We start from the raw sequence: 26,423 nt of genomic DNA on the forward strand, positions 1-26,423 counted from the left end.
AAAATTAATAATAGACAAAGCAATGTGAGCTTTTACTTATTGCTGTAGTTGCAACACTGCAGATAAAAAACATAACCATGTATTGTTCCTGTTATTGCCAATCAGCTGTTACTGGGTAGTAACAGACGTGTACTTTCATCCAATCAAGCGATGATAAACAAACTGGGCCACGCCTTTTGTATTTTTCCCAACTGCATGAGCCAATAGAATCTCTATATTTTTATGATTGACGGTCTTCTCCACCAATAGGAGGCCTTCTCTGGACACATTCATTCCCACCCGTCGACTGAATGCCAGAGAGTTTTTTGATGGCGACAGAACTGGTAAGTGGGGAAGTTGTCTACTTTTTTTCGATGAATTAAAAGGTTTAAACTATTTTTCAACGCGAACAACGTGTGATCCGCGTCTTTGCAATTCTAACATGATGTTTTAGCGAGGTTGTCAAGCGTTTATTTAATGTCAAAATGACAGGTTGTGTGTGCTTGACTAATTTCCCCCCCCCTCCGTTGTGACGCTTGTTGTTTTGGCCATTACAAAAAAAAAAAAATCCGACAGCAGTTTATTACTAGTTTCACAACAAGTCATTTAATCGATAACAATCTATGTTTAGGAGTGTGAAAACGTTGTCGAAAGGTCTCTGTAGGTTTTCGTGTCATTCATTTTGATCGGGGCAGAGAGGTTGCGTCATGCCTCAACTTGTTGACATTCTTTTGTTTACAATGTTAGACCCGACAGCCTCCGTGTTTGAGCTGAGGACACTGCTGCTGCTTTTAAGAGCAGAGAAACAGCAGGACAGGCCTTTTAAGAGCTTTTTTGGAAAGATGACAATAATATAGGATCGTTTTATTAGCTGACATTAATTGACTATTGTTGTCAGTGACGTTACATCCGCGTTCACGAAGTTGGTTCTTCATTGTAAAGCTGATCTATTTGAGCCTCTTTTATATTTTAAACTAATTTTCTGTCCCTGTCGCCTTAAGCCAAATAATTAAAAAATAACCTCTGCATAGAATACTTTTAGAATTCAATCGATGACTTCTTTCTTGACACATACTTTATCAAACGCAGCGTTTTCGAGTATCTATTACGCCACTTTTTAAAAGACGAAATGCAGCTTTTTATCACTTTTGCTACGCAGTTATGAATGAATGAGCTCTGCTGCGCATGCGTCAAATCCCCCCTTTAAGTTTATAAACAAGGCCTCCACGCAGCGGGTCACATGACCAGTCAGTCACTGAGGTTTACTGTGTCGATTCAGAGACAAAGGACTCCCTAAAGGCAGCCTACCTTTTCCATTATATTGACGCAATACATGACATGCCTTGTAATGATTAGATGCTGTTTTATCATTATTATTGAATCTTTGGTAGTTTAAGTTTTTTTATGTTTGTTTTGTTTTTGTTTTTTAAAATCTGTGGATGTTTTCCATTAATGAAACCATAACATTGCCACCACAAATCCACATAACAACTTTCAGAATTATTTGTGGAATTACAGATAGACAGATTTTGTTTTTTCCTACTATTGTGAATGGTTGTTGCTAAATGAAATAGCACAGTGCAGCTGTTTCCCTTTGTTAGTGAAACCTCTAAATTTGACTTTTGGTTTTGCCTGAAACCAGCTGACGTGGCACAATATGATGATGGAAGCTGAGTAAATTGACCTGCAGCCTGTTAACAAAGAGGAAGCAGCAGATCATTGTGAGAATGGATGAATCCTTTGATCCACTTAAGTGTAACGAGGACCTGCCCTCCTCACCTGGGTGCCACATGGATTATGGTAAAATGCTAAAATAGCTATACATCACATTCCACATTTAAGCAAAATGAACTCCTGCACATATTAATTATGGGTATTATTGGTGGCCTCTCTTAAGATGACATGCCAGAGCTGCAAGAGGTGGAGGAGGACCAGAGGTCTCCAGGATTGTTTCAGGTTGGAGCAGGAGTGTCTCACCAAGAGCTCAGCTGCTCCCCCAGCACCAACTGGCTTGCTGAGCTGGCTAATATTGCCACCAGTCCTCAGAGCCCACTGCTGAAGGACGCCCCACATAAGAGGTTTGTAAAATTGTTTACCAGCATTTATTATGATTTTATCAGGCATTTAATTGCACTTTATTTTATTTAGCACTGGTCTTTTAAACTGCTGCTGCTTTATTGTTGTTTCTTAAGTATGATTATTTATTTGTTCTGTTTTTTTCTCTTGCACTTTAGTCTGGAGAAAAGCAATTTTGTTCCGCTGTATGTATTTAATAGATATGGTTGGAATATCAAATGAATGAGCTTGAAAATCAGTTAAGTCCAATGAATGCATATGTGACAAAAACACAACTAGAAGTTAGCAACACATGTTGTAACATACATACACACTAGTACACCTGGGGGTACTCCTCAAAGCAGGATTAACAAGTTTGCCACATAGCTGTCATGAAATGTCTTCTGAGATTTTGAAGATTTTTAGCAACCATTGACCTAAATTGCTTATTATATTAACATCACAATAACCAGGATATTGCAAAAAATAATTTTCATAATAAACCTGGCTAACTAATTTTGTGTTGTTAAATACAATTATTGATTTCATTCGTTAGATATCACTTAAAAAATATTTTCACTTATGTTATTATTATTATTGTTGTTGTTGTTATTATTTTTTTCAGATCTTCTCCTGTCCACATCTTTGGCAACAGTAATAGTTTACATTCCTACGCCCGGCCCCCATTAGCCAGTAGCGCACCCAACCCCTCCAGAGTTCACCTCAGGGAGCGTAGGCGTGTCAGGGTAACTTTTCACGTCTAAAACGCATCCATGTAAATTCTGTATCAGTGTATAACATTGTTTATTAAATACATTGTGTATTAAATATATTGCACTCTTAAATGTTTTTCAATATTATACACAACAGGCCAGCAGTGAATCAGAGTCTGGTGTTTTCTCGATGTCCTCATCTTTTTCTGATGATGAAGACATGGCCTGGTCTCACACCTGGCCTTCCACTGCCTGGCATTGTTTCCTTAAAGGTACGCACATGCCCTACCCACTCATGTTCAGTCTTACCATGATCTTTTCCAAGAATTACTAGAAATTGTTAGAAAAGCCTTGAAAATTAGGCCTCATGACTAAAAGTATTATAAAAGGTAACAGTCACATGCTAACATAAGGGTGGCCCAGTCACAAAAATGTACCCGGGTGCAACATGCTATTAAATGAATCGACAGGTCTTCTAATAACCCTATAAAACGACAAAATCATTCATTACATTTTTTTAAAGCTGTTAAAAAGTTTCTACATCACTCTTTGTAAAATGTACCTATATTGTAATGTATAATAGACCCATATTTTCTATTATGATCAGTTTAGAAACAATTTTATTTCCATCAATAAGTCAAACATTTCAATATTATATGTCAATATGTCTGCAATCGATGTGGTTAAACATTACTAATTGTCATCAACACACTCTACGAGCAGTGCAGTTAAAGGCCCAGACAGTAATCTGTTTGCTGAGAGGATAATTCATTAACAATAATTTCCAACCAAGAAAAACATTAAGTAAAATATTTACAGAGAAAGTCTGCCCTCTGGTGTCGAAACAGCAACATTGCATCCGTTTTCCAGCATTCTTTTATCAGCCCCAACAACATACATCTGCTTATTCGTTTTACATTGTTGTGTTGATATCCAGGAACTCGCCTGCGTTTTCATCGGGGTCCTAATGTGGAGTGGCAAGAAGCGGATGAACTTGGGGATTCTGATGACGACTCAGATGATGAGACTATGATGCCATCCTCCTCCTCTCTCAAGGTAGGCAACAAATAGTGATATTGGTGTCTCTTTAAAATGATCCAAAATATTCTGCTGTACTCGAATATACTTTATGGCTGTGTTAATCTGAAATCTTGTATTGTTGCCGTTCTTGCTAGAGGACTTGCATTTTTATTTTCAGTGTGTTTTCTGCAGACTTTACTAATTCTTTGAATGGCCACAAGGTGGCGGATTGAATCAGGATAACTGATTGAGTGCATGAAAGTCCTCAAACTCATTCAGATAATTGGGCACCAAGTGATTTTTACACCAATTCTTATTTGGCTTTGATTTCAATTAGTCTGTGTTGCTGATGAGTAAATATTCCTCTGATTGGCCTTATGTTTCATTCACAGAGATTTGGTGCAGAGGGGCTTAAATTGATGAGTCACGAAGAGACAGTATCTTATGGCCAGGCAGTTCTTAAACTGACCTTTGACCCAGGCTCACCTGATGACGGCTTTTTGACAGCTGAATGCCGATTGGATCACCCATTTTTTGTCAGAAATAAAGGTAAAATAAAATACCTTTTAAAACATTTTCCAAATTATTTCTTGTTTTCTGTGTTTAGCCCATGAGATGCATGCCAGCTTTGTTGGCAAGAGGAGAGCAAAATTACATCAAAAACTGATTTTTAAAGCAATAAGAGTAATGAGTCTTTGCCAACATGAGCTTTGCCTTGAATGACCAAGTGTTGTTTGCAAATGAACATTTTTTTAAATTAAATTTATTGACTGAATAAACAGCTTTGGGATAAAAGTAATCAGTAATTTACCATCTGTGTTTTTCAGGGTGGGCCTCCTTTTATCCAAGTCTTACTGTGGTGCACCATGGGATCCCTTGCTATGAGATGCAACTGGGCGACGTGTGCCTGCCACCAAACCACCCAGATGCCATTAACTGTGATGACTCTGTCGTCTTTGATACTTTCAGAAGGTACACGGCTACTACTACCGTGGTCTTTATTTTTATGAGAATCATTTGTGTCTACAGTACCTTCTACTGTTGAAGAAAGTCTAATGCACATATTACATTGAATGTGTGTCTACAATAGATCAAAATTATTTGTAGATTCAAGAAAAATTACATTTAAAAAAAAGGGCTTTTAAAACATTTTTTTTTAACATGTTTTGTACAGACACAAAAAACTAAACTACAGATACATTGTGACTGATTAGAGAAATATACTAATTTCAGTATCTCTTTTCCCTCCTGTCTGTCACAGTTATGACTTCACCCCACTAGATTCCTCAGCAGTGTATGTTCTCAGCAGCATGGCTCGTCAGCGCAGAACTTCCCTGTCCAGCAGTGGTGCTGTCAGTCCAGACTGTGATAAACTTGAGCGCTCCAGCTCCCCACAATCCTCCAGTAGCAAATCAAACAGGGGCCACGCCTCAGGGACAGCCAGTAGTGCCACACCTACAAAATGCAAGCGGCCAATGAATGCCTTCATGCTCTTTGCCAAGAAGTACAGAGTGGAGTACACACAGATGTATCCTGGGAAGGACAACAGGTGAGATAAATAGATTTAGTGCACTTATTCACACTATCATACGTGGCTTTGTTTGTACAGGAGAAAGACGTAATTGAGGTTAATGAATGTCCCCGTCACTGTGTCCTATCTTTAGGTTTGGTCATGTTAGGCCTTCCAACCAGCACAATTTCCTCCACGCTGATGACATGGTCCAGTGTTAGAAATAAATAAATAGAACAGAGCAAACCGTAAACAACCTATGAGTGCATTGTTACAGTTTGTAGTCTGGTAGTGTGATAGTTAAAGGCTAATGCTATGCCTCATGAACCCTGAAGACCCTTAAGCTACTAGTGTGCTTCAAAACAGCAATAAACACTTTTGTCTTAGCAAAATCTTGAGTAAAAAAATCATGTGCCAGGGAGTATCTCGATCATTCAAGACAAGTGACCATTACACTGCCAGTTTAAATACTTGGACCAGCCGTGAAGCTGCGACAGCAAAACTGAATAAATAACACTCTCTCCTCCTTCAAGTATTACCACTAAAGAGCTCATGAGAAATGCACTTATCTCACAACCAGAGTTTGCCTGATAATTTATTTAGCTAATCATTTCCCAGCCAGTGTGGGTTCCATTGGCATGATAGAAGACCTCCAGCACTACATCAAGTGAATATGTTATTCCTATATTTTTCATTTCAGCTGGCTTAGCAAATTAATTCATTAAATCAGGAACTCTGTTAAACCACACCTTGTATACTGTTAATTCACCATTTAATACCTGGGGCCTAAAATTAAATAACTATTCATTTTAAAGAGCTGTCGTTTCAGATCTTGTAAAAATGCACAAAGGCTTTGGTAATTTTCTCTGGACATAAAATTACAAAGAGACAAAGAAAAAGAAAGTTTCACAGATCATTTCAAGACAATAATACTTTGAAAAAGGTGAGCCCTTGATCATCTGACTCTAACCTTTTATTCCAGAGCCATTAGTGTCATCCTGGGTGACAAGTGGAAGAAGATGAAGAGTGAGGAGAGGAGGATGTACACCATGGAGGCCAAGGCTCTGGCTGAGGAGCAGAAAAGGCTCAATCCAGACTGCTGGAAACGCAAAAGAACCAACTCAGTAAGGAGCAATTTCACTGAACTGTACCACTCAGTAGCTTGTTAAATTATATTTACCCAGTCTTTGGTTTTTAATCATGTGTCTGCTACATGCCTACCACTTACAGTGTTTTATCTTTAAACAGGGCTCCCAGCAGACCTAGATAATCTTCCAGAACCCACAGCTGCAGGTGTTTGGCATGGAGAGGTGCTGGACAGAGTCTGATAGACCGCTTGATGCCTCTTTGCTCTCCTGTATTCTTGAGACTCAACTGTGATGCTGAATTCACTTGCTTTTTTTTTTTTATAACCGTGAAATATTATAGAGACAAACCAGTAAGAAGAAAACAAGAATTATGAACTATAAACAAAGCATGTAATCTAGTCACTAACAGTGCATATATTTTCTTATATCTTTAATGTCAAAGATGTCTTATTCCCCTGAGATAAGAATGAATTTTCTCATTTATTTCAGGTTATTTCATACTCAAGGTTGAAAAAAACAATAAGAGCCTGTGGTGCTATGATTCAGTGTAGAAGAAGCAGTAAACAAGTGTCTATTTATAATTGTAAAAAAACAACAACTTTCTCACAACTGTTGATACTGATTATATTTGTAGGATTCGATATATTGCACAGATTGGTTACCCTTTATACATTTTGTAATACAGTATATATTCTGCCACTGAACTCTGGCCAACAGTTTGTGATACTGCCCTGCCAAGTCTTTAGATTGTTCTTTCCCAACCACCTGGCCATATGATGAGACGGCCTCAGCATGTGGTGGTTTACACTCAGTCATGAAGGACCTCAGGCCTTCACTGAAAGTGTTTATTTCTATTGCACTTTATATAAATATGTAATCTAATCCTATACAGCCATTGTATACTAGTGGAAACCATTTGTATAATACAGCTATTATCTTGACAGTTAGCCGTTTGACACAATCATGGCCTAATTAGCCATGTTCAGCTTTCAGGTTGCCATTGAATTTCAAGTGCTTTGTTCATAATGTACAGGTTTCACAACCCCATCAACCTCACAAAATATCCTTGTATCATATTATAAATAATTTTTTTTAAACTTGCATCTTATTCAAGTGTTTGGCTCTTTTTCATAAACTGTAATTTTGTAATCACGGCCTGCTGGGATGCTTGGCTTTGTTTTTTGAATACATGTTAACCAGTTGTATCTGTCTTTTGAATAATCAGCTTCCTCTTTTGAACAAGTGTGTCCTCGAATGACGTGCTGAATCAGGCAAATTATCTCAAGCTTTAAGAGCTCTCAATATCCGTGTATGTAAATGCCCAACAAGTAAAGCCTGATGTGTGTTTTATTCTCTTTTTCACAGCTGGTCTGCCATATCAAAACCACCACGCATAGACGCTAACAAAGCCTCCAAAGTAGCAATTTTACTGCAGCAGGATTATTCACTCTTGGACTGAATGAGGACAATAGTTAAAGGTTTTAATTGAATCTTATACTTACAGGAACCATGGCCTCCTCCCCTGGAGATGAAAAAGAATCGGAAAGGAAATGAAAATGAAAGAACACATTATCATACGCTTTTAACTGGAGACAATGTTCTGCAGGAAGACGCAGCTTTTTTACAGGACTTAATAAAAAACATCCTGTGATGATGTTAGATGTGCAAGATAAGCTTAATTGGCCTTGCTGAGGGATGGTTGTGCAGGCATAAAGACATTATAGAAAGAATTGGTAATAATATAAATACAATATTATTTCCAGTTTTAAGATAACATTTGCATTCTTAGAGCCAGAGGGCGCCAACTCTCCATTTTTGTTCATGCTGCACTTCCCTGTGTACAAGTCTCTTCCATCTCAATTCCTCTATCATTTGTTAAAGATAATGTGTTTACAAGATCAAGATAGAGATTATGTATGGTTTAGGAAACTATAACAAGTTGCAGTTGTCTTGTGAGTACCATAAAAAATAGCAGAGAAATAATTTACTTTTGACCTTACTCAAAGTTTTAAAAAAAAGACCCCTCAAATGATGTATGGACAATGGGAAGTCGTTATTTTCATATTTCTAAATATCTCGAGGGCCCTGCTTGTCTGCAAGTAGAGAATAGATTCATAGCGCTGCATGCCTCATGAAATAACAATGATCAACACCCCGCAAGCCTTTCAAGCATAAGAATCTAATTATAGCATACCCATAACAGAGCACTCCAAAATGATCCGGGTTGAATACTTTATGGAGTATTTGAAGAAATGGAAAATTGCGTCTAATGTGCTTTTGGCTCAATACTATTAAGTACAAAAAGTTGGACTAAAAAATATAGTAGTTATTGCAATCATAAATTAAACTCATTTTTTCACATTTTAGTAGATTAAAACATTGTGTCAGTGTCATGAGAGGAAGCAAATATGTCTGTTTTTGAACATTACTGTGTGGCGAGTGGGAACATGGCACTTCGCTATAAAACCACACATCATTTTCTGATTGTTAGCATCTAATTTTTCATATCAAATGATGGCTTTAGGACTTGTCATTGTAACTTGTGCAGAAGTGTCGGCTGGCTTTAGCTATAATTCAGAAGAAATCTGCACTCTTTAATAAATACTGTGTTTATATAGCTTTTCTAGGAAAACAGTGTCTTCTGCAGTGTTGTAAACAGAGCTTGGTAAAAAAGGTCTTTAAATGTTTTGCTTCCCTCAGTTGGAATAAACTGCAGCATGATTGGAAGCCTCATTGTTGTTGGCTGATTCAAAATCTTCCATCATTATCAAGACTTGTTTCTGCAAAGCTTACATCTGAGTAGACTGTTGCGGTTGACTACGGTTGTCTTTAAATTATTTATTGCTGGTTTGATGTATTTCTTATCCTTAAATTTTATTTTCAGTTTTGTAAGTCTAAATGTATGTTTTTGCTTTGCTTTAATTGTCCTGTGTGCACAGGGCGCCCATGCAAAAGAGACTGAACTGCTTTCATCGGACCATCCTTTATGAATAAAGGTTGAATGAGTGAATTAATTGCTGCTGTACTGAGGTTTGATTGATGATGACACGTATAAAGTCTTACTTAGAAGATACCGCAGCCAGTATCACAAGGGACAAAAGAAGATAGCGGTATCAAAACCATATAAAGAAATGGTTGATCTAAGCTGTAACAAGACATATGTAAAGTAGCACGACTTGATTTAATCAAGAAGGACATGTTCCTGGATCAGCATCCCACATTGCGTTCCTAGACCAATCACAGTGTTCAGACAGCATCACTGTTCTGCTCCTGTGCTTCTTTCAAAATTCCTTTGTGCTTCTTCAGAGGAAAGCTATTTCCAAACTGAAGTTAATACAATTGAACGAAATCCTTAACTGCATGTCTTTAAGTCATTAATATTTAAAATATTTAGACCACACTAATTAAAATTCTCCAGGACTCAGAGGATGAAAATGTCCTAAAGTCTGGAAGCAAAAGCAGAAGGCACACTCAGGCACAAAGACATCATCTGGATCATATGCCAGGGCTGACGGGTCAGGACTGCTGAAAGAAGAGCCCTCCTGCAGAGAAAGATCAGAGCAAGGGAAGAGGAGCTGCGTCAGTCCAGAGCAGTAGGCCTGGGCTACCAGGGCACGTGGACAAGATGGCGGACTGAAAGTCACACCCTCACATGGACTGATATCTGGAGGTATCAACTACTGCAGCTTCAGTTCCTCCTCTGATCCATCTATCATACCCTCCCATCTCCAATAAACCTCCACAGATGATGTAGAAAGAGAGGTACTCTGGAACATGTATTGACATCTTGCAAAGTAGCCTTCACCCAAGGGAGAGATACTTGGAGGCATGATCAGGTCCTCAGATATCTTGCCAACCAACCAATCCAACCAATCAGAAGACTATGTCCATGGTGTTTGTGAGGGAGGGAGGCACAAACCAGGGAAGCAGCTGGAAGTGAATAAACATGGGTCATGTGACAGACTGGATACCAACGGCACAGAGACCTAACATCATCCTGTGGTCATCCAAGACCAAGAACATCATCATGACAGAACTTACCGTGCCTTGGGAAGAGGGGTATGACAAAGCCCATAAGAGGAAAAGAGCCAAGTATGACATCTTGATGGCCGACTGCCGACAACAAGGTTGGCTAAGATGGCTATTCCCAGACGATGTGATGTGACTTTCTGGCACAGTCTGCATGGTAGATGTTTACCGCTTTAGGTGGGACAGGGCAAAAGATCGAGCCACAATGGTATTAAAGGATAAGTCTGGTGTTTTTATACTGTTTATATATTTTGTTATCGTCAGCATGGCCTATGAAAAGAGCAAAAAATAGTTTCTCTTATGAATATGTATGTTTTAACTTGCCACCACCAAAGTGAGTTCACATCATTGGTTGTTTCCACAAAAACTACAATGCTTCTGTTCATTTTAATGAATTATGCTAACCAAAGTACAAATGGGGCTATATTAGGTCTACTTACTTCAATTTGGAAAACATAGGTTAACTCTGAAGAAGCACAAAGGAATTTTGAGAGAGGCACAGGAGCAATGCAAAGTGGGGTGTTGATCTAGGAGCTTGTCCTACTTGGCTAAATCCCACAGTGCATTAAAAGTAATTGAAGCTATTTTTTAACGAGTTGTATATTGTGAACTAAAGTACATGAAAAATAAAGTTAACCTTTTATTAAATTGAGTTCACAGAGTTGCAATCATTCAGTAAGTCATTCAAGAAAAGCCTTTTTTGCACAAATGTAATGCATTTATGCATAAGGTCCTATGGCAGGATCAATTTAAATAGAAATTAATACTAAAACGGACAATTAAAATGGGAAAAAAACTGAGACAGAGATCATCACTGTTGGCTTCCTCTTAAATCAGAAGCTGCACCTTAATCAATGCTTTATAATTAAGGGCAATTAGCTATAGTGATTCACAGTGGCATGGCAGACTCTCTGTGTCTGTTGGAGCAAAGTGTTTGTGTCTGGCAGAGCATTTTGTTATGGATACATGATTTAGTTTTTACATAGTTTTGAACACTGAGCATAAATCTTACACAATCTGTTAAAACAAAACTAGAGCATGATTTATGCAGTAACTGTCTCCATTTCTTTTATTAGTAGATTATCAATCACTTCAATAAATGTAGCATGAAGTACTTTAAGGATGCATGTTCATGCTCATTTGTCACTTGTCTGGAATCAATGTGCAAGATAGAGTGTCCATTTAAAACAAGGAGTGAACAATAAGATGACGACTGCAGGTGAAAAGATGTGTGCGTCTCTTTTCTCTGCTTCGGCTCGTTGGTGCCCTGACATTTCAAGAGAGCTCAACATTTCTGCAAGTTCAATGAATTGCCAAAACTGACAGAGGTGAAGTATGTGGCAAAAGAATGTGCAACAAAAGGACTTCTTATGCCTTTCATATCCTGACAGCCTTGAACTGTTCCCAAAGTTTTTGATGATTCAGTTCTTTGCTGGCTCCCTATTCTTCACTTCACAAATCTGTTGGAATATATACTTTTGTATGTGTATGATCAATAATTTTTGCATCAGTGCTCTGCCACTTTTCTGCCACAACCTAAAAATAAGTCATAAACCCACTGAGATTTCTCATCTCTATAACAGCATATTTCAAAACTTAAAAATATTTCACTTTTGTTGAACCTGTTGAGAGGCCAACAACACTTTCCATCACAAAACCCACTGCAGGAGCAAAAGGGGCAGTGGTCCTGCCCATCAAAGCTGCAGGGGGGCGATGCTGAGCAACATTCAAACATAAATCTCAGCTCAGCGACTGTCTGATGGTGATGTGTAGATCACTCAGATAAAGCTGCAGCAAATATTCTGATGCAGTAAGGACACTTATCCTATTTGGACCAAATTCATGCTACATGTTTACATGTCGAGCCTGACACATCACATATCTTTACATTACCACTGAACATTGTCCAAAACATGCAGTAGACATTCACTTTATTAGGCACACATTTCTTTGTACTGCTTTTGCAGCCAGAAAAAACAAAATAATTTGTGGTCTGGATCCAACAAGGTGCCGGACACATTCCATTCCTTTGTTGACATACTGGCGTTACACCATATTGAAAAGGCGCTCTATTCGATTAAGATCTGGTGACTGTGGACTGGTCTCTAAAGACTCTGGAGGACAGTGGAGTACAGTGACATTTTTGTCATGTTTGTGGTACCCACTTGAGATGATGTGTGCTTTGTGGCATGGTGCGTTATCATGGTGGAAGTAGCCATTAAAGGATGGGTAGAATGTAGCCATGAAGGGAGTCACACAGCCAGCAATAATACTTTGTAGGCCTTGGCATTTAAACAATGCTCAGTTGGGAATAATGTGTGCAGAGAAAATATTCCCCACACTATTACACCACCACTTTTGACACAAGGCAGGGTGGATTGATGGATTCATAATGTTTAAACCAAATTTTGACCCTACCACCTGCATGTCACAGCAGAAATCAAGACCATCATCAGACCAGGTCACATTTTCAGAAACAACTGTTCCTGCTCTTAGCTGACAGAAGTTGAACCTGGTGTAGTCTTCTGCTGCTGTGACCAATTGACCAGAGATGCTCTTCTACACACTGCTGTCGTAACGAGTGGTCATTTGTGTTAATATCAACTTTTTGTCAGTTTGAACCAGTCTGGTCATTTTCGTCCAACCTCTCTTTTCGTTCACAGAACTGCAGCTTAGCGGACGTTTTCTGTTTTTTGCAGTATTCCCTGAAAACTCTGGAGACTTATGTGAGCAAATCTTCTGTTCTGTGATAATCAAACCACCTTGTCCAGAACCAAAAATCATTCCACAGTCAGTCACTTTGATCACACTTAATCCCCATTCTGATGTTTAGTCTGAACAACAACTGAACCTCCCAACCATGTCTGAATGGTTTATGCATCGAGCTGCTGCCACATGATTGATTGATTAGATATTTTCTGAGTGTATAATGAAAATGACTGCTGGAAGAGTGCTTTCCCTTCCTTCCAAACAGTTTTAATCCATGTCATAGATAGAAACTTGAGCTGTAATACATATATTACAGTACACATTTCTCATTTAATTTGCCTAATGTGTGACTGAGTGAAAACAGTGATCAAGGGCAATGCATAAATTCAGGTAAACAATGCATATACTGTATAAAGGCCAATATGATGATATTTTAAGGTATCATAATGCCATCCTCTTATGTCTCTCTTTCTCCTACTCTACTCTATAACCAGTCACACTATCGCTCTTTTTTTGTGCTGTTATCCTGCTCACATCTCTGCCTGCCTATTGCTCCCTCCCTTGTGTTTCGGTGCCCTAATTGGATGGTGTGTGAACACTGTGAAAGGGGGAAAATCATTCCATTTTCTTGGTCCACGGGTTTCTGGCAACGGCGAACTGAATTGGATAAACCCCTGCTGATAGAATTTGCACTTTGGTCTGACAGCCGAACAACAGAACAGCCAAGAGGACAGAAATCACATCAGAATGAAAGAAAGCTCAAGAGAAGCCGGGGACACAACCAGTGCGTAGCATACTAATCCAAACTAATGCTCATAACTGCAGCCTCGGATTACATAGCCGTTAATGTAGACAGAAACAAGCATGGCCACGTCAGGGTCGAGTCTCTTTCCAGGTGAATGGTTTTGTAACAACAAGTATGATGTGTCACAACTGCGTGATATAACTTTTTAATACCATATAAAGTAGTGCTGACAGTAGTAATTAGTTATCCACACAACATTAACAAACTTAAAACATGTCAAACATTTGCTTTTTTATTGTTTCCCAAACTAAGATGACATCCTCAAATGTCCTCTTTTGTGCCGACCTATAGTCCTCAACTCAAAGATATTCGGTTTACCATAAAACTAGAAAATATTCATATTTATAATATATATATAATATAATAATCAAAAATAGTTGCCGATTAATTTAATAGTTGGCAACTAATTGATTAATCAAGTAATTATTGCAGCTCTACTCCATTTTTCGTCAATCTCATTATTTAATTCTTTAGTTTTGTCAAGCTGAATGTGATATCTGCCCTTAAGTCAATATATGGTAAAAACTCAGGCAGCGAGGGGCAGCTGTGGCTCAACGGGTCATCCTCAAAGTGTCCTTGGGCAAAGTACTGAACCCCTAATTGCTCCTGTTGTTCCATCAGTGTGTGTGTGTGCTTACATCCTCTTGATGAGCAGGTTGGCACATTGCAAGGCAGCCTCTGCCATCAATGTATGAATGTGTGTGTGAATGGGTGAATGTGTCATGTACTATAAAGCGCATTGAGTGGTCAGAAGACTACAAAACTGCTATATGAATGCAGTCTATTTACCATTTACTTGAACAGAAGTTGATGCATTATAATGATGCAATTTCATAAACTGCCTAGAACAATATGATGAAAACATTTCACAACCCTGAAAAGTATGATAGTGCATGAGGACTAATATTGGATAGCTACATGGCAGATACCTAGAATTTGGGTAGCAGAAAATGTGATGAGCTTACACTGAACAATTGATCAAAAAATGTATTGCCAGATTACTTAATAATGTTAATAATTATTATAATTGTTAGTTGCAGCCCTAATATAATAAAAAGGAAATTACAGAAGCAAAACTATTTCTTATGTGAAAAGCATGGCCATAAAATGAGACACAACAAGCTTTTATTACTTCCCGCACAGTAATCGATTAATATTTTCAGAGGAATTATACTCAGGGTTCAGACAGAGGCTCAAGCCAGCACGTGACTGAAAACAGTAAACATAATCAGCCTCAGATCCTCATTTCCTGTGTTCACTATATCGAAAGATACGACTCAAACTTTGATAACATAATTAACGTTTCCCAGAGATCAATAACCCTAGACCATGCAGCTAATGAGACATCAAGACATGACAGAGAGAGAAGGAGAGACAGACAGAGACAGACACCTGATTCTGCTCATATTATGGTCCAGTGATCTGCTGAAGGCTTAATAAAAATATTCCTTCTATAGGGTCTCATAAAATGCTTGTTAGTGAGATCCCAAAAGGGGATTGATTGTTGACACATTTTAGGGCGAATTAAAAAACAATTAGATCATCATTCATCATTACATACTAATCTAATATTATTGCTTCCTTATTTGCTCAGGAGCTTCTGAAAAGTCGGAGTTGTTTGCCTAAAGTGAGCTGCAGTTGTATCAGGAGACAGCAAAGACATCTGAAATCATGCAGCCGACTAATTCATCCAAACACTGAAGCCACCAGATCTTATATGACATGCACTGCAGCAGAACAGCTGTTGGGAGGCTATGAGATGATGTTATGATCATTACATGGAGTTAGGAGTGGGCATACTTGTATTTCAGAGATGTTTTAGATAATAATGCTGTCATGGACTGCTTAACAAGCTACTGACAGACGGTCGGAATATTTCTCTATGGAGATCTGCAGCACAGTGTTTGTAATTTAGAAATAATTTTAGGAAAGTAGGGCGAGTGTGAGTATGACTAAAACAAAGTCACAAAGACTCAAAGATTATTGTTAGTCTTTTTTAATGTGCTGCTAACAGTGATTCTTGAAGCACCTTCCCTAAAACCAATAACACATTAGCCAAAGCATTTACTTAGTGTGCCAAAGTTGTAAATATTGGACTCTACATTGCTGCACTATTTTGCCAATTGTCTTTCCTCATTGACACTTTTAGTGAATGAATTCACTTAAAAATCAGAGCTTGAGCACTATAAATGGGCCACAGGTACAACAATGGAGGCCAATATTGGACACAGAAAAAAAATTAATAATACTATAATAATTTTCTCTTATTTGTATTGACAGTATTTTCACAATACACATTCATACTTAAACATTTGGATACCTGCCTGTATGTGTGTTTACTACATTTGTGACAAAACTTTATTGCAAACGGCTATGTCGTGCACACATTTTTTATATATATACTATCAGTGCATATTTAGTGCTTCATGTGCTTATTCAAATGTTGGCTTGTATGTATGTATTGTATTGATATAAAAATACATGTTTTAGAAGTGTTAGACACATTTTCAAAGAATTGTTTGTTTTGCAAGAGATGTATTATGTTTTGCTGGTTTGGTGTACTGTTTTGCAAAAATAGCCTATAGCTTCAAACCTAGTGCTTAGATAGAATTGTGACAATGATGTAAATGGTAACAAACTCACCAAGGTTCCTTAAATACACAATTTATGATCTTTTCTTTGATTAATTCTTCAATTCAATCTGCTATTTAATTATTATACATTTTGACTTAATCAGGTTATAGTATTTTAAATATGAATAAAAAGAGTGGTTATGTCAGCTGGTACATGACTGTGTGCATTTATGGAGATGAAATGAATGTTTTATGAAAATGTTCAAAGTAGGAATATTGTGATATAGTACTGGTTCTGAAAAACTGTTAAAGGCTAAATCTGTCATAATAAAAGACTGACGTGCCAATATGTACACGGAAATGGGTCTTGGTCGCTGTCACAGTTGCTGCTCTCCACATTGACAGTGAAGTTATTCTCTTGGAACAGGACTACCCTTTGTGGAACGGGAAACAAAGTCCACAAGGGTTCTTAGGGTTCTAAAATGGACAAAAATACAACGTTTGCAGGGCTCTGGAGAAGTGAGAAAAAAAACACAGTTGCACCATCTCCAGTTGAGCTGACAACAGTTGAAAAGGGGTCACTTGTAAGTGAAAATAGATTGATTGAATTGATTGATTGATAGTTAATGGCTGATTCTGGCAACAAATCTACACATGACAACTAATAATGTTTCCTTTCGCAGCAGCTTGGCAAGGAGCTTTCTGGAGAAACAAAAGAGGGAAGTACGTTTTAAACAGGCAGCAATTAGGGAAGATACCAATTCAATTTAGCTAACTCAGACTGCTGAAGCATCATATTAGCGTCAGCTGAACTTTGGAACACATTTTTTCACAGAGTGAGGGCTGTGGATTTTGTCCAACATTTCTTACAATGTAGTCACGTTCCAGGAGAACAGCTTCAAGGCCAGTGAGAAGTCTAGGAATTATTACAGCGACCAAGACCCATTTCCACATACACACTGGCACATCAGTACTGTATGAAGACAGACTTGAGAAAACCCCAACCTATCCTTTAAGGGGACAGATATCACAGCATAAATAATATAGCAAAATCTCTGACTGTTGACAAACTATCAGACACACACACACACACACACACACACACACACACACACACACACACACACACACACACACACACACACACACACACACACACACACACACACACACACACACACACACACACACACACACACACACACACACACACACACACACACACACACACACACACACACACACACACACACACACACACACACACACACACACACACACACACACACACACACACACACACACACACACACGTAAAAGTCTAAGGTGAATACTGTAACCTGGCAGACAACTTGTGCTTCACACCATAAATATGCAACTGTGAGTGAGAATTAGTCTGTGCCAAGGACACAGAAGAAGGGAAGCAAGCTGTATCTTTTATTGAATCTTTGGAGACATCAATGAAAATCTAATAGCCTGCTTCTCTAAACCTGCCTGTGGTATGGACAAATCCTTGATATCCAGTCTGCCCATCACATTTGTATTTTACATCTAACATTGTTCCCCTGAAGCACTGGCTACAGTCTGTTCCCAATTAAGGTTTTTTTTTTTTTGCCATTTGGAATTTCAGACAGTAAAATAAAAAAGATAAACTAGCTCTACTGAAGACTACAGAATTTAGAGTCGGCCTTAACACAGATACATTCATGGCTTCATAAGCTTATAATATTCACAATGGTATATGGTCCTGTAGATTTATGTCCTATAAAGCCACCATATGCCTGTGCTGTGCTGGACCTGCGTATGATTTCTCAGCATTTTAGCACAACAGGACTACATCATCAAATCCTGGCTAATCAACTACTTAAAGATGGAATATAGAAGAAGATATTTGATATTGTAAGCTGCTGAAGATCCCTATCAATAACAAATGATTGAGTCTTGCAGGCAATCATCGAAATGACCCCAAAAGAGGCAGAAGCATGATTGATTTACAGTATCATGTTAATGCTGGCATGTCTGGTCTACATCCCCTCTGCTCTCCATCTCCAGTGCAATAACAGACAGGGAGAAGAGCTTTCGCAGACCCTAGATTATCATCACTCAAATGTCATCTCCCTCTTAAACGAACGCTCACTCTTTGATGATATCGCACTTCTACTTTCAAACATTAATATTTGCTATCCTGGTTATTAAATATTTTACCATGGGCAGCCATTTCATTTTATTACTCCATTTGTCAAGAAGTGGTGGCTGTGGACATGAGAGCAGAATCATCATTTTGAATGTGACAAATTGTACTTATTCAATTAATATTAAAAGCAACACTTGTATAATGTTATGCAATCTAAACATTTAAAAAAATAATTAAATATTACAAAAAAAAGGTATAGTGCTGGTAACTTCTCTGTCTGTACATTATAGCTGTACTTAACTGCATCTTATTACTCTCCCTACACAAACTAATGATGTTAAATATACTTTATAATGCAATACAACAAAACAAACTATGGTCTCAAATATGGCCAGGGTTGAATCACAATCTGTTATAAAGTCTCAACAAAAAATAACACAAAACAAATGGTTTTAATGCAGGGCTGCTCAAGTGTCACTTTTATAGTGTTTACTACATGCTAACAGAATAATGTTTTGTTAGTGGTTAGCTTGGTTACTTGACTGATAATGAGTCTACAGTCACACTAGCAGCTCTGTGATATTAAGGCACAGCTGTGTTTTGAGCTGAATGTGAATGTCAGCATGCTAACACGCTCACAATGACAATATGTTGACGTTCAGCAGGTATGATGTTTACCATGGTCACCATCTTAGTTCAGTATGTTAGCAGGCTAACAATTGCTAACAAGCACCAAACACAAAGTACAGTAATGGTGGATTGAGTCAGTTTTGCAGGTATTTGGTCAAAAAGTGAATTATTTGACAAATTAAAATTTAGACCTAATGTTGGCTTTAGATGAAAAGTCAGGGAATCACCGAAGTTATGACAATTCATCCTGAGGGAGACATGAATCAATTAGTAAACTATTTTCCAGTGAATTTTCCAAGCAAAAATGCTAAACGTTATTTGGTTCCAGCATCTCCAATGTGACAGTTTTCGGTTTTTCTTTGTCATAAACTGAATGTCTTTGAATTTTTAACTGTTAGTCCTAAACTAAAAACTGTTAAATAATTTAATATTAAGGCTGCAACTAATAGCTTTTGTTGTTAGTGATTAAACTGCTGCTGATGGTTTAGTCTATAAAATGTCAAAATACTAAAAATTGTTTAGCACAGTTTCTCAGAGATATTCCAAACTCAAAGACATTCAATTTATGATGATATAAAACAAAGACAAGCTGCAAATGCTAACATAGTGGAGAATCCAGAACCAGAGATTGATAGAGAGACATTTTTAAAACGTCTTAAACCTTTAATCTATTTAAAAAATGTGATGATTAATTCTGTCAATCAACTGAGTTATTCAGTAATTGTTTCAGCTTTATTGAATATATAAAGACATGCCTGTAAAAGTATCCTTATTCAATGTGATTAGACTAATTGGACTATGAAAGCAGATAAAAGCAACTGCAGCCAAAACTCACACAAATTTCCTGAGTGACAGGACTGTAAATAATCTGCCACAGACCTGGATGTTAATGTCAATCTAGCAAAAAATGGGATTTTATTTGCAGAGATGGAGCACAAACAGACCAGTCGTTTTATGTGCAACAATGCCCTCTGACTGCAGCAGACTGAAGTGAACAGGACTTGTCACACTGATACTCTGTAAAAAGATGACAGCTGAGACACTGTGCTGCAGCTGCTGTTACCTGCAGGCCACAGCCCAGTAGGCAGAGTCCATGACCTGATCTGACCATGATGGATGGCGCTGAACCCACACACACACACACACACACACACATGCATGCAAGCACAGACACTTTCACCATGTATGTAGGGTAAAAGTATCCCTACTTTACTTTATAGAAACTTTAAATAAGGACAAGAGGAAGCAATAATGCACATCTGAGGGGACAATGAAACAGAGAGAAACACTGAAAGTAGGTGATGGAGAAATGGAGAAAAAAAAGGTGAGAAGAAAGAGACACACAGAGAGCTGTCATGGCAACATTCTAAATATGGCACCGCAACAGTTAATTACCACTTCCACCCACAGGTAGGATGCATACATAATAGGGAAGGTGAGAGGACACCTGCTACAAACCTCAGTTAGTTATCACCTGCAGATATTTCTGGAGCGCCGCATGCCAGGAGGCAAGCCCAGTTTCTTAGAGACACATAAGGAAAATGTGAAAGTGTGAAGGAAATACCCAGAGATCCACTGCACTAACTGTCAAAGACTCACTTTAACATGTGGTCTCTGCAGGGTTGGCCAGAGAGAACATTTAGAGGCTGCTGGTTGTACTATCATCACTTTCTGGGTGATTACATTCTACATGTAGGATATTTCAGTATACCCCTAAAGACCTTTGCAACCTGATGACGTGGAAAAGATGACATCCCAGCTGTTTTAATGATATCAATGGACTGTAGTACTGTTTCCCACTGCATGTATATTATTATCATTCTGTTGCTAGGTAGCAACTATGTTGTTTCAAACCATATGTGCTGTGATCCACTTGCTGAAACGCTTGGCTATTTAAATTGGTCTATTTCTCAGTATTATTTATCAGTTTCATGTCAAGTCAGTCACTATACAGCAAAACTGTATCAAAGATGCTTGATAGGTCTAGTTTAATTGAGAGCACCTGTAAGTGCTGTTGCATAAATACTCTATGTTCATGATGCCTAGTTGAAAATTCATTCAACTAGGCAACCATAATTGAATGCAATAAAAAAAATAAAATTAAAGTTTGATGTAAAATAAACATTTCTGATGTGTTTAAATTCATTTTTCTCATGCAGTACAGGAATATACTACTGATGTGTAATAGATAGAAAATGTGCATAGATGACTGAAAGGGTTGTAATCACAAGTTCATTAGATCATTGTATTTTCACATTTCTGATCAGAACTGATGTTTTCCATTATAGTACGGCTACAACAAATTTCATTGTCACACTGTATACAATCGAAGATGAATTGTAGTCTCACATGAAGTTCCAGTATGTTGAAGTTAAATTTATAATTATCTGAAGCCAAGGCAGAGTCAAAACGACTCTCAGGACTCAAGAATCTCTTTTCATGACAAGTGGCCAACACGGTACTTTGCTTTATTTGTAAATGCTTTATTTCATTTTCGTGCGAATCATTGTCTTGTATTTAATTTGTTTCATGCTATATACTGTACGTTTTGTTGATGCTTTGAACAAAATTATATTCAATTAAGGCTGGGATGCATCAGAAAAGCGAGACTTGCTCGTAAAAGAATGGACCTGTGTCTGTGGTGTCATGAAGAGAGCTACACCACCAGAAAAGAAAAGGGAATTGACTTGACTCCCAGAATTGACCTGAAGCTAGCAAAGTGCATACAGAGCAATCCATGCCATCTGGCAGTCAGTCTCTGTCCGCCAAGTACTGATGCCATATGCTTAAGATGTCCTGAACATGAGTAAATACAACTCTTTTTAGACAATTTTGGGAGATTAGGAATGAAAACACAGGGTCAAGGCAGACCGATGCAACGGATCATACTCACTATAATACAACATGCATGTGGTTTGGGGTATGGGCATGGGTATGGTTTGGTATCTTAATGTTAAAAACAAACAAACAAAAACCTGGTAATTCAGACTTAAGAGGAAGGTCTCATGCACACTTATCCCATTCATGTAAGAGGTCTCAAAGCTCTGGAGGTCAGGGATGCAGCATTTCTGAAAAAAAACGATTTTGTAATTCATATTTTTATAACTCTGGGGTGAAGTTGTCTCCTACATAGCTACTCCATCATTTGTCCAGACCAGTGCAAGAAATTTGTTGCTGTACATTATTTATATGACAAAATGTTGCCCTTTCAGTGATGCCATGTTGCTAAAAATGAGAAAACTCACCCATCAGTGCTGGATTACAACACCTACTTTATCATATTCTGGCTCGGGGGTTGAGTCTGACCACTGGCTATGAGCAGCATTTTACATGAAGAGGGATTTCCCCACGTCTCCCAGCAGATGAGTGGAGCGCGTCTTCAATCAAGGAAACTTCAGCGGGTAGAGAGGACAGAAACACGCTGCAGGCCACACTGTCTGGGATTATAATGAAGAAACAGTACTGTCAAATCATTTACAGCCTTTACTTGTGTAAATGAATCATTGTAGTCTTGTCCTTCCTCTTCTCTGGTGCATTTTTACATATTATGTAAATAAGTTAGAGTGTTATGCCACAATCTGTTGGACTGTTCTGTCCTCCTTCAACCGTCCACACAAAGGATGATATTTGGAAGACCTCCATGCAAAAAAGGTGACTGCTAAGCACCTACTATTGTATATTTACTTGTTCATTTTGATTAATAATAAGCAATTGACAGAAAGACTACTGCTTGTAGCTTCAGTACCAAAGCAGCTATGCTTTAAATAAGGTGCAATTCTTCAGATACTCCATATGTCTTTTATTTATATATCATTGTCCTACTACAAAAAACATTTGTGTCAATCCATTTGTATTCACTATGAATGAATGCTTTGCTGCTTTTTCACATTCCAGGACACAGAAAATAACAAGGTGAATAATGAAATACAAAGCTACTGTTCATAATCGCCCAAAGAGAAAACTTTATACAAATGTGCCCATTTAATATGCTGGTAGAGGTCAAAATTATAGATCTCTCCCTTATCACCATTTCTCTTTAAGGTTGTCCAGTTCAGAGCTGCACAGAAGGATGAAAGCTGAAACACCAGTAAAGCCTGTATTTGGGGAAAGAAGATCTTCTGAGCCAAGAAACTGAGCTTTGACCACGGACGATGGCTACACTCTGGGGACGAGAGAGACGGCAAAAGTTAGAGGGATCAGACACAGACAAGGAGACTGTATTGGCGCCTTGCTTGTTATCTGATTCTTTCCACTGCTATTATCACTGTCAAACAAACAGGACTGCTGTTATTTCTGGAGAAACTGGGTTTGGTCTGCTGAAAGTGAATTTCAAGTGTTCGGGGGGGTGAGGACATTGTTGTTGTTTTTAAAAAGGGACATGCAGTACTCTAGTCTGTCCTCACCACACATAAATCCTCTGAGCTTAATGGTTCATCTTTTAACACATGGCTTTTTGGAGAGCTTAAGCAGCGATTAGAACACCAACACAAGCTAATAATCACTGTTCCCTCTCAACAGATGGAGCGACATCTTTGGACTTTCACACTTACAATAGGTGATGATCTAACTAACAGCCATAAGGGGGAACTTCAGAAACTCACTAGTTGTAGATTGTTAAGTGCTGTCATGCATTGTAAGGGCACAGTGAAAAGCTAACAGCTCTCATCAGAATCACAAAGGAGGTCTTCCCAGGTGTCTGTACTTCAGAAGTTAATCTTCATAGACAAGTGATGACATTGTCCTCATGCAGTTTAAAATTTAAGCTAGAGGTAAAAAGGAGGGCAGGTAAAATATAGTGTCATCTGCACTTCCTCCGTTTAAATCCACTCTGTAAATCGTCTGAGCAAGAAAACGCACAAATTCGTCACTCCCTGTCCTCAGGAGCTTTACTGTCTTGCTGCAAATTCCTCATGAGAGACTAAAGATCCTCTCAAGTCAAGTACAACTCCATCCAAAAGGCCACAAAAACAGGCCATATAGGACGTTTTCTGAATACCATTAGAATTAGCTGGAAAGAAGTGATATACTTCTGTTTCTGTTCTTGCTGTCTGTACTGTTCTGTAACAGTTGATAAAACTGTTAATATATTGAGGCATTTTTACTATAAATGCCACTCAGCAGGTTTCAGCTACCTTACAATTACCTCACAGGTAAAGGACATAAATGAACTGTTCTCTAAACTATTCCAGTGTTGATTTAATCATAGCTAACAACTATAACTAGTCACACAGGGTCTGTCAAGATTTGATTTTCCTAAATGCCAAAAAGAGTGGAGTTTATTTTGGCCTTTCCAAAACCAAACGATGGGAGTAAAATAATGAGAAATGTATTTACCAGCATGTTTCTCTCCTCAAATATAAGATACAGTCTGATTTTACATTTTTCCTTATACTGTAATACTTATAATACTCTTAGGACTACTAGCAACTAGCAACAATGCTGCTCCTTTATTTCCAGTCTTCTGCATGAAATAGATTTTGCCTGGGACACACAGCTCTATTCTCAGTCCTTCAGTATGATATTAAGTATGTCAACCATCAAGTAAATATTAAAGACCTATTTTCATAAATTTGTTTCAAAACAACTGGAAACATTAAAAGTCAGTTCAACCAATTTATCGAGCTAATGTTAACTTGCTTAGCTCACAAATTCCTGATAAAATGCCATCAAAAGCTGTCCCTTCAGCCAGTGAAAATGACATAAAAGCTTGACAGGATTAAAGCAACAGAATCTAAAATATGTGTTGGTGGTCAAGTACAAAGTTTGACAGTCTTTTGAAACTATTCTATGAGAATGTCATTTGATATACTGTTGAGTTTAATATCAAAGTTAAGTGATAAATACTGCCCATGTCACTAATTTGTATTAATGAGGAAGCCTCTGTGTGAACCACCGAGTGACTGCGTGATGATGCCACCAAGGAGTCCTGGCAGTGCCACTCAACACACTGTTCATTCTGGAAGATGTGGTGTGCTAAATTGTCTTTCTGTGGAGATTCCCAGTCACCCTGACAGCAAGTGGCACAAATAAACAAACTCAGTTTCATTCATAATAACTGTCAGGGCTTTACTGTATTTGAGAAAATACAAAATGAGCTAACACAGGTAAGCTTTCCAAGGCGTCGAGGGAGCGATAAAGACAATGGAAAAAGAAATGGGAAAACCAAACAATGGAGAGGTTACCGTCTAAAACAACTGGAATGTGAAGGAAAGTTTAATTATCTGTTTTATAACATACAGCTGTGCAATCTTTACCACATTTCTGTTATCTTCACGGTGTAAAACATAGATCCTTATGCTCTTTCTCTGAGCTTAGCCTAATAAACTTTTTACTTCAAACTTCTTTTGAAAACGTCACTGATCACAGACATATTTTCTCCATCACACCATTTTTCATTATTTCTTAGCAATCACTTTGTCAGTGGTGTGTGTAAGAGTAATGGGTTATGACATGGAGTGCAGTAAGCCTATGTAGTCACTGCAAATTTACAGAATTGAAAAATGCGTGCCAGTGCACCAAAAATCAAAAGGGAAATGAGGACAGTCAGGTCTGGTCTGAAAAAACAAAAAGTGCCAAACCCAACAGATCCAAATAAAGAGAGAACACCAACACTGGCAGCAGCATGATGTGCCACAAACAAGCAAGCAGCTGTAGTCAACAAGGGTAGGTATACGTGTTATTTTTCCTGAACCTGACTCTCAGTCTTGTGGCTCTGTCTCCAACGATGATTAAGACACACCAAGAGTTCAGAGCTAATAGTCCATTGTGTGTCAATATGTCTACTCAAGTTGGGAAACGACCCATGAATCATGGCAGTACAGGGCCTTATCTGTATCTGATTAGACTAATTTACTCTGGATGTAATGGACTAAATACAATTTGACCCAACCCAACGCAGTTCTAAGATGGGTCTTGGTAATAAGTAATGGAGTGGACTTGTAAAGACTTCTACTATAGCATATTGTAGTAATGTATGCAGGAAGATTGGAAGATGCAGGAAGATCATTTTCAACACTGGTGCAGTCAGTGCTCACAATTGGAAATTATATTATCTCAACACAAAGCCTTATGTACTCACATTTCTTTGATGGTAAATGAAAGCTTTTTGTAACACTAAGACAAATTCACACCTAAAAATTGGAAAGCAACCAGGAAAACAACTGTGTGTTCCCTCTGAA

The 26,423-nt window shown here is 38.1% G+C and overlaps 1 protein-coding gene across 2 annotated transcripts; it reads left to right on the top strand.

Annotated features, from left to right (window-relative positions):
• The first annotated feature begins 293 nt into the window (after nt 1-293).
• On the top strand, nt 294-7,568 carry hbp1 (HMG-box transcription factor 1). Of its 2 annotated transcripts, XM_062420928.1 has the most exons (11): nt 294-323; nt 1,622-1,779; nt 1,877-2,057; nt 2,660-2,780; nt 2,905-3,019; nt 3,685-3,803; nt 4,160-4,316; nt 4,595-4,739; nt 5,029-5,316; nt 6,260-6,401; nt 6,526-7,568. In XM_062420928.1, the coding sequence occupies exons 2-11, from the start codon at nt 1,707-1,709 to the stop codon at nt 6,541-6,543; spliced, it is 1,359 nt and encodes a 452-aa protein (XP_062276912.1). In that variant the 5' UTR covers nt 294-323; nt 1,622-1,706; the 3' UTR covers nt 6,544-7,568. The 2 variants fall into 2 exon arrangements, with proteins under 2 accessions (XP_062276912.1, XP_062276913.1); XM_062420929.1 differs by lacking the exons at nt 6,260-6,401; nt 6,526-7,568 and adding an exon at nt 5,432-6,245.
• The last annotated feature ends 18,855 nt before the right edge of the window (nt 7,569-26,423 follow it).

Source organism: Scomber scombrus, chromosome 6, assembly GCF_963691925.1.
Source record: "Scomber scombrus chromosome 6, fScoSco1.1, whole genome shotgun sequence".
NCBI lineage: Eukaryota > Metazoa > Chordata > Actinopteri > Scombriformes > Scombridae > Scomber > Scomber scombrus.

Bases quoted from the DNA above. Each gene is read 5' to 3' on its own strand.
- hbp1 (XM_062420928.1), top strand. From the start codon at position 1,707: ATGGATGAATCCTTTGATCCACTTAAGTGTAACGAGGACCTGCCCTCC. The intron at 3,020-3,684 runs GTACGCACATGC...GTTGATATCCAG, and splicing joins CTGGCATTGTTTCCTTAAAG to GAACTCGCCTGCGTTTTCAT. The intron at 3,804-4,159 runs GTAGGCAACAAA...TTTCATTCACAG, and splicing joins CATCCTCCTCCTCTCTCAAG to AGATTTGGTGCAGAGGGGCT.